Source organism: Oncorhynchus mykiss, chromosome 3 (assembly GCF_057628025.1).
Source record: "Oncorhynchus mykiss isolate SJ-2025 chromosome 3, ASM5762802v1, whole genome shotgun sequence".
Lineage (NCBI taxonomy): Eukaryota > Metazoa > Chordata > Actinopteri > Salmoniformes > Salmonidae > Oncorhynchus > Oncorhynchus mykiss.
The window spans coordinates 96,571,165-96,584,913 of NC_143024.1; the positions used below are offsets into that span (position 1 = coordinate 96,571,165).

The 13,749-nt window shown below is 47.8% G+C and overlaps 1 protein-coding gene across 2 annotated transcripts in view; it reads right to left on the reverse strand.

The window, feature by feature from the left end:
* The window catches only part of si:dkey-230p4.1 (uncharacterized), a 55,775-nt gene that overhangs the window by 4,909 nt on the left and 37,117 nt on the right, over nucleotides 1-13,749 (reverse strand). For both annotated transcript variants that reach the window (XM_090230754.1, XM_090230755.1), the window contains exons 14-19: nucleotides 13,254-13,400; nucleotides 12,740-12,849; nucleotides 12,281-12,533; nucleotides 12,000-12,193; nucleotides 5,755-5,882; nucleotides 679-5,471 (exon numbers count right to left, since the gene is read on the reverse strand). In XM_090230754.1, coding sequence (XP_090086880.1) covers nucleotides 679-5,471; nucleotides 5,755-5,882; nucleotides 12,000-12,193; nucleotides 12,281-12,533; nucleotides 12,740-12,849; nucleotides 13,254-13,400 — 5,625 coding nt within the window. The remainder of the gene's footprint in view (nucleotides 1-678; nucleotides 5,472-5,754; nucleotides 5,883-11,999; nucleotides 12,194-12,280; nucleotides 12,534-12,739; nucleotides 12,850-13,253; nucleotides 13,401-13,749) is intronic.

The window sequence follows — 13,749 nt, forward strand, 5'->3', positions numbered from 1 at the left end:
ATCCTTTACCTGCAGACACCAGGCCACATCCTTTACCTACAGACACCAGGCCACATCCTTTACCTACAGACACCAGACCACATCCTTTACCTGCAGACACCAGATCACATCCTTTACCTACAGACACCAGATCACATCCTTTACCTACAGACACCAGACCACATCCTTTACCTACAGACACCAGGCCACATCCTTTACCTACAGACACCAGATCACATCCTTTACCTACAGACACCAGGCCACATCCTTTACCAACAGACATCAGGCCACATCCTTTACCAACAGACACCAGGCCACATCCTTTACCTGCAGACACCAGGCCACATCCTTTACCTACAGACACCAGGCCACATCCTTTACCTACAGACACCAGGCCACATCCTTTACCTACAGACACCAGCTCACATCCTTTACCTACAGACACCAGGCCACATCCTTTACCTGCAGACACCAGACCACATCCTTTACCTACAGACACCAGGCCACATCCTTTACCTACAGACACCAGGCCACATCCTTTACCTACAGACACCAGACTAACTGTGTCCAGCTCGAAGGACCAATATTGACAGTGGTTTGCATCCCAAATGGCACCCTATTCCCTATATAGTGCACTACTAGTGACCAGGGTCCATAGGGGTCATTTGGGGCGCAACCATAGAGAGGAGTTGTACTAACCTCAGATCCCGCCCCTCTGCTTTGCTCCTGTTGGTGGGCTCTGTCCCGGTAGCCAATCATGGTAGCCTCAGTCTTCTCCAGGGCAGCTGTGACACGGTCTCTGTCCTTACCGAGTTCCTCTACCCTCTCTCTCAGGGTGTAAAGCTCTGTCTCTCTCTGTCTCAACAGTCTAAGACTCTCCTGGCCCTCCTCTTCTCTCTGTCTCAACAGTCTCTCCCTTTCCTCTGTGTCCAGGAGCTGGGAGGACACTCTCTTCCTCAGAGTATCTACCTCGTCCTGAAGCCAGACCTCTCTTCCTGGACCCTCCCGACTTCTTTCTCCTCTCTTCTGGTCTGTCGCCTCCCTTTGTTCCCCAGGCTCTATCAGTCTCCTCTGTTCATCTGTCTCTTCTTTCTCCAGACTCTGCAGGTTCACTTCCTCTGTGTCTCTCTTCCTCTCCTCCAGTTTATCTTTCTCCTCTCTGTAAGATTTCTCTCTCACCCTCTCCAGCTCCGTCTCCCTCTCTCTCAGCATGTCCGTGACTAACTCTACACGCCTCAGGCTCTCCTGCTCCCTTAGTTTCAGACTCTCCCTCCTCTCCTCCTCTTCCTGTCTCAACTTCTCCATCTTCCGCTGAAGCCTCTCAATCTCGCTCTTCTTCTCTTCTCTCACTCCCTCCATCTCTCCCTCCACCACTCTGATTCTCTCTCTGAGCTGTGTAACTGCCTTCTCAGCAGCCAGACATCTGAGCTCTGTCCTCTGTTCCTCCAGGACATCCAGTCTAGCCCTGGTGGTGGTCAGCTCAGCCTCCTTCTCTCCCAACACCTCCTCCATCTCCTTCTGTCTCCTGTCATTCTCTCTCACTGCCTCCTCCATCTCCTCCTCTCTGTCTCTGAGCTTTCTCTCCACCTCCCTTTTCTCTTGCTCCACAGCCCTGGTCCTCCCTCGCAGCTCCTCCACCTCCCCCCGGGCAGCACGCAGGCTCTCCTCCCTGCTCTTCATCATCTCCTCTTTCCTCTCCTGCAGGAGGCTCCTTAGCCTCTCCCCCTCCCTGTGGCTCTCCTCCAGCAGCTGGTTCAGGATAGCCATCTCCTGCATGGCTGTCTTCAGCCCCTCTCTCATCTTCTGGTTGTCCCCCTCCTTCTCCTGCACCTCCTTCCTGCTTCTCTCCCTGCTCCTGGTCATCTCTGCTCCCTGCTCCTTCAGGGTGGCCAGACTGAGGGCCAGCGCCTCCCTGCTCTCCTTCAACTCCTCCTCCATCCTTCTCAGTGAGGAGCCAGTCCTCTCCTTCTCTCTCCTCTCTCTGTGAGTCTCATCCTTCAGGATCCCAGCCTCTCTCTCCTTCTTCCTGATCTCAGCTAAGAGGTGGTCTCTCTCCTCCTCCAGGGCTTTAACCTGAGCCCCCAGCCTCTCTACACGACATCCTCTATCCTCCTGCAGGAGGCGTTGTCCTCTCTGCACCTCCTCTAGTCTGGACCTCAGTCTCTCTCCCTCCGTCTGCTCCTCTTTCAGCTGGGCACCCAACCATTCCCTCTCCTCCTTGTTCCTCCTCAATACGTCCTCCTGTCTCTCCCTCTCCTCCTCACTCCTTTTCAGTTCCTCCTTCTGTCTCTGTCTTTCTCCACCGCTCTCTACCGCTCTCACCCTAAAGTCCTCCTCCTCTCTCTCCTTCAGGAGCTGTGAGAGCCTTGCTACTTCTTTTATCCGTTCCTCCACTCTTTCTTTCCATTTCTTCACCTCCTCTTCCAGTCTCACGTTGTGCTGCTCTGTTTCCTGTGCCTGTTCTCTCTCCCTCTCCCTCTCCTCCTTGGCCAGGTGTAGTGCTTTATCCCTGTCTCTGCTCTGACTCCTCTCGGTCTCTAGTAAAGACTCCGTCTCTATCAGAAGGTCTGAGACGTGTTTCTCTGAGAGCTCTGACTGGTGCATTCTGTCTTTCAGATTTCTCAACTCTTCCTCTCTCTGCTGTAGCCTAGCCCCGGCCTTCTCTTCCTCCTCCCTCAGTTTATCTACCTCCTCTTCTCTTTCCCTCAGCTGAGCCATCTGTCTCTCCATCTTCCCCTCTAGTGTCTGCTGCTCTCTCTTCCCCTCATCCCTCTCTTCTTCTAAGACAATCAACTTCACTCTCAAGACCTCAACCTCTCCTTCTCTCAGCTCCAGCTTTCCTCTCAGTCTCTCCTCTCGCTCCCTTCCCTCCGACTCCTTCCTCCTCTTTCTCAGACTCTCTTGGTATCTTTCTCTCTCCCTCTCTCTGAGCTGTGAGTTCTCTCTCTCCACGGCAAACATTTTGTTCTCCAATAGTTCAGTTTTCTTCAGTTCTGCCTCCAGATTGTCTCTTTCTTCCTCCAGTGAGATCATTCTAGTTTTCAGTTCCTCTATATTCTCTAATCTCTTCCTTCCATCTACCTCCTCCTTTTTCAGTTGTTCTGCTATCTTGTCACTCTCTCTTTTCACAGCCTTTAGTTGTTCACTGTTATTCTTCTCTTTTTCAGTGAGCCTCTGATTCAGTCTCGCATTTTCTCTCTCCCTCTCCTCTGCTTTCTCCCTCCATCTCTCTACCTCTTCTGCTCTCTCCTCTGCTTTCTCCCTCCATCTCTCCCCTTCTTCTGCTCTCTTTTCTGCTTTCTCCCTCCATCTCTCTCCCTCCTCTGCTTTCTCCCTCCATCTCTCTCCCTCCTCTGCTTTTTCCCTCCATCTCTCCCCCTCTTCTGCTCTCTTTTCTGCTTTCTCCCTCCATCTCTCTCCCTCCTCTGCTTTCTCCCTCCATCTCCCTCCCTCCTCTGCTCTCTCCTCTGCTTTCTCCCTCCATCTCTCTCCCTCCTCTGCTTTCTCCCTCCATCTCTCTCCCTCCTCTGCTTTCTCCCTCCATCTCTCTCCCTCATCTGCTCTTTCTCTCCATCTCTCCCCCTCCTCCTTCAGTTCTCTCTCTCTGTGTTGGTGGCTCTTGTGTTCTGCGGTTAGTCTCTCCAGCTCTGCGTCTCTCTCCTCCAACAGACACGACATCTCCTCCTTCTCCTTCTCCAATCCCTCCATCCTGTTCTTCACCTCCTGTACCTCCACGTCTTTCTGTGCCAGCTCTTCTTTCAATCTCTCCGCCCTCTCACTCTCTTCTGCTTCTCTCTTTTCCATCTTCCTCTCTTCCTCTATCTCCTTGTCCCGGAGTTTGGTGTTGACCTCTTCTAAAGCCTGAAGGTTCCCCTTTAATATCTCAATGTCCTTCAACTCTTCCTCCAGAGAGATGACCATGGCTTTCAGCTCTGTCATCTCCTCCTCTCTCTTTCTCATCTCTCCTTCCCTTGTTCTCAGAACTTCTGCCACCTTCTCCATCTCTCTTCTTCTGTCTTTCAGTTGTTCACTCTCTTTATTCTCTGTTTCTTTAAACCTCTGACTCATTTCCACCATTTCCCTCTCCAGATTGTCTCTTTCTTCCTCCAGTGAGATTATTCTAGTTTTCAGCTCCTCTATCTCCTCTAATCTCTCCCTTCCCTCTGACTCATTCCTCCTCTTTCTCAGACTCTCCTCCTGGTATATTTCTCTCTCCCTCTCTCTGAGCTGTGAGTTCTCTCTCTCCACGGCAAACATTTTGTTCTCCAATAGTTCAGTTTTCTTCAGTTCTGCCTCCAGATTGTCTCTTTCTTCCTCCAGTGAGATCATTCTAGTTTTCAGTTCCTCTATAGTCTTTAATCTCTTCCTTCCATCTACCTCCTCCTTTTTCAGTTGTTCTGCTATCTTGTCACTCTCTCTTTTCACAGCCTTTAGTTGTTCACTGTTATTCTTCTCTTTTTCAGTGAGCCTCTGACTCAGTCTCTCATATTCTCTCTCCCTCTCCTCTGCTCTCTCCCTCCATCTCTCTACCTCTTCTGCTCTCTCCTCTGCTTTCTCCCTCCATCTCTCTCCTTCCTCTGCTCTCTCCCTCCATCTCTCTCCTTCCTCTGCTCTCTCCCTCCATCTCTCTCCCTCCTCTGCTCTCTCCCTCCATCTCTCTCCCTCTGCTTTCTCCCTCCATCTCTCTCCCTCCTCTGCTCTCTCCCTCCATCTCTCTCCCTCTGCTCTCTCCCTCCATCTCTCTCCCTCCTCTGCTTTCTCCCTCCATCTCTCTCCCTCCTCTGCTTTCTCCTTCCATCTCTCTCCCTCCTCTGCTTTCTCCTTCCATCTCTCTCCCTCCTCTGCTCTCTCCCTCCATCTCTCTCCCTCCTCTGCTCTCTCCCTCCATCTCTCTCCCTCTGCTCTCTCCCTCCATCTCTCTCCCTCCTCTGCTTTCTCCCTCCATCTCTCTCCCTCCTCTGCTTTCTCCCTCCATCTCTCTCCCTCCTCTGCTTTCTCCCTCCATCTCCCTCCCTCCTCTGCTCTCTCCTCTGCTATCTCCCTCCATCTCTCTCCCTCCTCTGCTCTCTCTCTCCATCTCTCCCCCTCCTCCTTCAGTTTTCTCTCGCTGTGTTGGTGGCTCTTGTGTTCTGCGGTTAGTCTCTCCAGCTCTGCGTCTCTCTCCTCCAACAGACACGACATCTCCTCCTTCTCCTTCTCCAATCCCTCCATCCTGTTCCTCATCGCCACCACCTCTCCATCTCTGTGCCCCAGCTCCGAGCTCAACGCCATCCTCTCTCTCTGCCATCCTTCCCTCTCTTCTCTCCATTCCTCCTCTTGTCTTGTCCCTTTCTCTGTTGTCTGATCTAGCAGTAACTGCAGCCTTTCCAGGTCAGCTTGCCAGACCTCCATCTCTCTCTGGCTCCTCTCTCTCTCCTCTCGCTCCTCCTGTTTCTCCTTCTCTGTCTGGCTCCTCCCTCTCTCCATCTCTCCCCTCAGACACTGGACCTCCCCTGGAAGATAGAGATATCAGGGACCAATACACTAAAGCCATGATGAGTTGAATAACTGTTGAAAATGAACACATACAAGATGTGGATAAATGGGCTTGTTCTGTGTAATTTGATGGGGTCTGGAGAACCCAACTCACAGAGAGGTAAATCTGTGGCACTTTTGCCATATTTTCATTGTAGGCTACAGTAGGCTTAGATTCTGGAAGTAGGCTTCAAGACTTTCTGTCTTCCTGCCAAATGGAAATTGGTATTCATCTTTAAGGCAACAAGTGTCACTGCTCACCCTGCATCACATCCTTGGTCTGGAGCAGAGTGGTGACCTGGATCTGTAGCTGCCTACTCTCTACCTCCAGCCCTGAGACCTGCTGCTGGGTCTGGGTTAACTGGTGCTGCTGGGAGACCGTCAGGATCCTGGAGAGACAAATACAACTCATACATACAGGGAGAGACCACAACAGTACTACTACGACTACGATGCTAATACCACTACGACGCTACTACCACTACTACCACAACAATACTACAACGACTACAATGCTACTACCACTACGATGCTACTACCACAACAATACTACTACCACTACGATGCTACTACCACTACTACCACAACAATACTACAACGACTACAATGCTACTACCACTACGATGCTACTACCACAACAATACTACTACGACTACGATGCTACTACCACTACGATGCTACTACCACTACTACCACAACAATACTACTACGATGCTACTACCACTACAATGCTACTACCACTACGATACTACTACCACCACTACGATGCTACTACCACTACTACCACAAGGATACTACTACCACTACAATGCTACTACCACTACTACCACAACAATACTACTACAACTACGATGCTACTACCACTACGATGCTATTACCACTACTACCACAAGGATACTACTACCACAACTACCACTACGATCCTACTACCACCATTACCACAAGGATACTACTACCACTACTACCACTACGATCCAACTACCACTAGGATACTACTACCACTACGATGTTGCTACCACAACGATGCTACTAGCGCAAGGATACAACTACCACTACGATCCTACTACCACCACTACCACAAGGATACTACTACCACCACTACCACAACAATACTACTACCACTAGGATACTACTACCACTAGGATACTACTACCACTAGGATATTACTACCACTAGGATACTACCACCACTACGACACTACTACCACCACTACGATTCTACTACCACCACTACGATACTACTACCACTACGATACTACTACCACCACTATGATACTACTACCACCACTACGATACTACTACCACCACTACGATACTACTACCACCACTACGATACTACTACCACTACGATTCTACTACCTCCACTACGATACTACTACCACTACGATTCTACTACCTCCACTACGATACTACCACCACTACGATACTACCACCACCACTACGATACTACCACCACCACTACGATACTACTACCACGACTACGATACTACCACCACCACTACGATACTACCACCACCACTATGATACTACTACCACTACGATACTACTACAACTACGATACTACCACCACCACTATGATACTACTACCACTACGATACTACTACAACTACGATACTACCACCACCACTACGATACTACCACCACCACTATGATACTACTACCACTACGATACTACTACAACTACGATGCTACTACCACCACCACTACGATACTACTACCACTACGATACTACTACCACCACTACGATACTACTACCACTACGATACTACTACCACTACGATACTACCACCACCACTACGATACTACCACCACCACTATGATACTACTACCACTACGATACTACCACCACTACGATACTACTACCACTACGATACTACTACCACCACTACGATGCTACTACCACCACTACGATACTACTACCACCACTACGATACTACTACCACCACTACGATACTACTACCACTACGATACTACTACCACTACGATACTACTACCACCACTACGATACTACTACCACTACGATACTACCACCACTATGATACTACTACCACCACTACGATGCTACTACCACCACTACGATACTACTACCACTACGATACTACTACCACTACGATACTACTACCACCACTACGATACTACTACCACTACGATACTACCACCACTATGATACTACTACCACCACTACGATGCTACTACCACCACTACGATACTACTACCACTACGATACTACTACCACCACTATGATACTACCACCACTACGATACTACTACCACCACTACGATACTACTACCACCACTACGATACTACTACCACCACTACGATACTACTACTACCACTATGATACTACTACCACCACTACGATACTACTACCACTACGATACTACTACCACTACGATACTACTACCACTACGATACTACTACCACTACGATACTACTACTACCACTACAATACTACTACCACTACGATACTACTACCACTACGATACTACTACCACTACGATACTACCACCACTACGATACTACTACCACCACTACGATACTACTACCACCACTACGATACTACTACCACTACGATACTACCACCACTACGATACTACTACCACCACTACGATACTACTACCACCACTACGATACTACTACCACCACTATGATACTACTACCACTATGATACTACTACCACTACGATACTACTACCACTACGATACTACTACCACTACGATACTACTACCACTACGATACTACTACCACCACTACGATACTACTACCACTATGATACTACTACCACTACGATACTACTACCACTACGATACTACTACTACCACTACGATACTACTACCACTACAATACTACTACCACTACGATACTACTACCACTACGATACTACTACCACTACGATACTACTACTACCACTACAATACTACTACCACTACGATACTACTACCACCACTACGATACTACTACTACCACTACGATACTACTACCACTACGATACTACTACTACCACTACAATACTACTACCACCACTACGATACTACTACCACCACTACGATACTACTACCACTATGATACTACTACCACTACGATACTACTACCACTACGATACTACTACCACTACGATACTACTACCACCACTACGATACTACTACCACTACGATACTACTACCACCACTACGATACTACTACCACTACGATACTACTACCACCACTACGATACTACTACCACTACGATGCTACTACCACCACTACGATACTACTACCACTACGATACTACTACCACCACTACGATGCTACCACCACTACGATACTACTACCACCACTATGATACTACTACCACTACGATACTACCACCACTACGATACTACTACCACTACGATACTACTACCACCACTATGATACTACTACCACTACGATACTACTACCACCACTACGATACTACTACCACTACGATACTACTACCACTACGATACTACTACTACCACTACAATACTACTACCACTATGATACTACTACCACCACTATGATACTACTACCACTACGATACTACTACTACCACTACAATACTACTACCACTATGATACTACTACCACCACTATGATACTACCACCACTACGATACTACTACCACCACTACGATACTACTACCACTACGATACTACTACCACTATGATACTACTACCACTACGACACAACTACCACTACGATACTACTACCACTATGATACTACCACCACTACGATACTACCACCACTACGATACTACTACCACTACGATACTACTACCACCACTACGATACTACTACCACCACTACGATACTACTACCACCACTACGATACTACTACCACCACTACGATACTACTACCACCACTACGATACTACTACCACCACTACAATACTACTACCACCACTACGATACTACCACCACCACTACGATACTACTACCACCACTACGATACTACTACCACTACGATACTACTACCACCACTACGATACTACCACCACTACGATGCTACTACCACCACTATGATACTACTACCACTACGATACTACTACCACTACGATACTACTACCACCACTACGATACTACTACCACTACGATACTACCACCACTACGATGCTACTACCACTACGATACTACTACCACTACGATACTACTACCACCACTACGATACTACTACCACTACGATACTACCACCACTACGATGCTACTACCACTACGATACTACTACCACTACGATACTACCACCACCACTATGATACTACTACCACTACGATACTACTACCACTACGATACTACTACCACCACCACTACGATACTACTACCACTACGATACTACTACCACCACTACGATACTACCACCACTACGATGCTACTACCACCACTACGATACTACTACCACTACGATACTACTACCACCACTACGATACTACTACCACTACGATACTACCACCACTACGATACTACTACCACTATGATACTACTACCACTATGATGCTACTACCACTACGATACTACTACCACCACTACGATACTACTACCACCACTACGATACTACTACCACCACTACGATACTACTACCACTATGATACTACTACCACTACGATACTACTACCACCACTACGATACTACTACCACCACTACGATACTACTACCACTATGATACTACTACCACTACGATACTACTACCACTACGATACTACTACCACCACTACGATACTACTACCACCACTACGATACTACTACCACCACTACGATACTACTACCACTATGATACTACTACCACTACGATACTACTACCACCACTACGATACTACTACCACTATGATACTACTACCACTACGATACTACTACCACCACTACGATACTACTACTACTACGATACTACCACCACCACTATGATACTACTACCACTACGATACTACTACAACTACGATGCTACTACCACCACTACGATACTACCACCACCACTACGATACTACTACCACCACTACGATACTACTACCACTACGATACTACTACCACCACTACGATACTACCACCACCACTACGATGCTACTACCACCACTACGATACTACTACCACTACGATACTACTACCACCACTACGATACTACTACCACTACGACACAACTACCACTACGATACTACTACCACTATGATACTACCACCACTACGATACTACCACCACTACGATACTACTACCACTACGATACTACTACCACCACTACGATACTACTACCACTACGATACTACTACCACCACTACGATACTACTACCACTATGATACTACTACCACTACGATACTACTACCACCACTACGATACTACCACCACTACGATACTACTACCACTATGATACTACTACCACTACGATACTACTACCACCACTACGATACTACTACCACCACTACGATACTACTACCACCACTACGATACTACTACCACTATGATACTACTACCACTACGATACTACTACCACCACTACGATACTACTACCACTATGATACTACTACCACTACGATACTACTACCACCACTACGATACTACTACCACTACGATACTACTACCACTACGATACTACTACCACTACGATACTACCACCACTACGATACTACTACCACTACGATACTACTACCACCACTACGATACTACTACCACCACTACGATACTACCACCACTACGATACTACTACCACTACGATACTACTACCACTACGATACTACTACCACTATGATACTACTACCACCACTACGATACTACCACCACTACGATACTACTACTACCACTACGATACTACTACCACTACGATACTACCACCACTACGATACTACTACCACTACGATACTACTACCACTATGATACTACCACCACTATGATACTTCAAGTCATGGGACCAAACATGTCCAAAACATCCGAAAGTATCTCAAATTGATTGTGAAACTCACCAGTCACTTCAAGATGATTTGAACATGACGCTAATATGTCCCACTACTTGAACGGGTATTGTGCCAGCATTTGGAAACAGTGCCAGCCACTGCCAAGGAAACTAAACCAAAGCATGGATTGCTGTCAAGCCTTTTACATAGACTGATTACAGGGTGAGGACAAACTGTCAAGCCTTTTACATAGACTGATTACAGGGTGAGGACAAACTGTCAAGCCTTTTACATAGACTGATTACAGGGTGAGGACAAACTGTCAAGCCTTTTACATAGACTGATTACAGGGTGAGGACAAACTGTCAAGCCTTTTACATAGACTGATTACAGGGTGAGGACAAACTGTCAAGCCTTTTACATAGACTGATTACAGGGTGAGGACAAACTGTCAAGCCTTTTACATAGACTGATTACAGGGTGAGGACAAACTGTCAAGCCTTTTACATAGACTGATTACAGGGTGAGGACAAACATGTTTGGGTCAACTATCCCTTTAAGGTAGTGTTTTCTTTACAACATTTTCTGCTTTTAACTTTTCCTTTATACATTTGTAAAGCATGAAAAGTATATTCACCTGAGTTCCTCAATGTCCTGCCCCAGCTGGTCTCGCTCTCTCTCCAGTGAGAGGACAGTCCCCGCCACATCCTGGTTCTCTCTTAGTAGTTCCTCAGTCTCTCTCTCTGCCCTCCTCTGCTGCTCTGTCGCTTGGCACAGCTCTGCCTGCAGACCTCTCAACTCCCCACACACTGCACCGTGCTGCACAGACAGCTGTAACCCACATCAAGAACAATAAAATAATAAGTGAGTGAAAGCAATACAAACCATACAGAGGAAGACTCTACTGTTCTCCTTCACCTCTTCCAGCCGTTTTCCAACCCTTCCTCTCTCCTCCCGTAGGGTCTCCACCTCTCTCTCCTTCTCCTCTCGTAGGGTCTCCACCTCTCTCTCCTTCTCCTCCCGTAGGGTCTCCACCTCTCTCTCCTTCTCCTCTCGTAGGGTCTCCACCTCTCTCTCCTTCTCCTGTCGTAGGGTCTCCACCTCTCTCTCCAGCTCTCTCTCTCTGTCCCTGAGCTGCTGCAGGGAGCTGAGCTCTGATCTTCTACGAGTCCTGTACACACCCAAATACATCGATTGATAAGATATGGATTGATTGTCACACACAGCCTATTACAGAACACTGATGGAACTATCACGATCACAAATCAGCCCTCACAGACAGGCACTGAGGAAAATTAATGTTCATATTTAGTCTTCAAAACAGATGTAAAGGACATTAAGGTCTGTCTACTTTGAGGAAGTCACATCATGTCCTACCTTAACTCTGTGCTCTCATTGGACTGGGTGTGAAGCTCCCTACGAAGGGTCACGACCTTTGACTCTAGTCCCTGTAGCTGGACCTGGAGGTCAGCCATCTCCATTTCAAGCTTGAGGGTAAGAGTAGATGTCTGAGACAGTTCAGCAGCATATTCAGACGCAGTAATTTAGGGTTAATGTCTATCTGTAGAGGCTGGGCGTCAGGGTTAATATCTACCTGTAGAGGCTAGGCCTCAGGGTTAATGTCTATCTGTAGAGGCTGGGCCTCAGGGTTAATGTCTATCTGTAGAGGCTGGGCCTCAGGGTTAATGTCTACCTGTAGAGGCTGGGCATCGGGGTTAATGTATACCTGTAGAGGCTGGGCGTCAGGGTTAATGTCTACCTGTAGAGGCTGGGCCTCAGGGTTAATGTATACCTGTAGAGGCTGGGCATCGGGGTTAATGTATACCTGTAGAGGCTGGGCGTCAGGGTTAATGTCTACCTGTAGAGGCTGGGCGTCAGGGTTAATGTATACCTGTAGTGCCTGGGCGTTGAGCTCTCTCTTGTCCTTGGCTAAGGCTTCGTTTAAGGCAGCCATCTTCTCTAGGGTGTCACGGTGCTCTGACACTTCTCTCTTCAGAAGGGTTTGACCGGACGAAAGGGTTAACACTGACTCACGGGCCTGGAGAGAAGGAAAGGGCAGAGTGAGGGAGGAGAGAGGAAGGGGGAGGAGAGGACAGATGGATGAGAGAGGAAGCGGGAGGAGAGAGGGAGGATAGAGGAAGGAGGAAGAGAGAGGGAGGATAGAGGAAGGAGGAAGAGAGAGGGAGGAGAGAGGAAGGAGGAAGAGAGAGGGAGGAGAAAGAAGGGGAGAGGAAGGAGGAGAGGACCGATGGAGGAGAGAGGGAGGATAGAGGAATGAGGAGGAGAGAGGAAGCGGGAGGAGAGAGAGGGAGGAGAGGACAGATGGGGGAGAGAGAAGCAAGTACTCTATATTATAGGGTGTCCACCACTCTGCCCAGAGTGGGTGA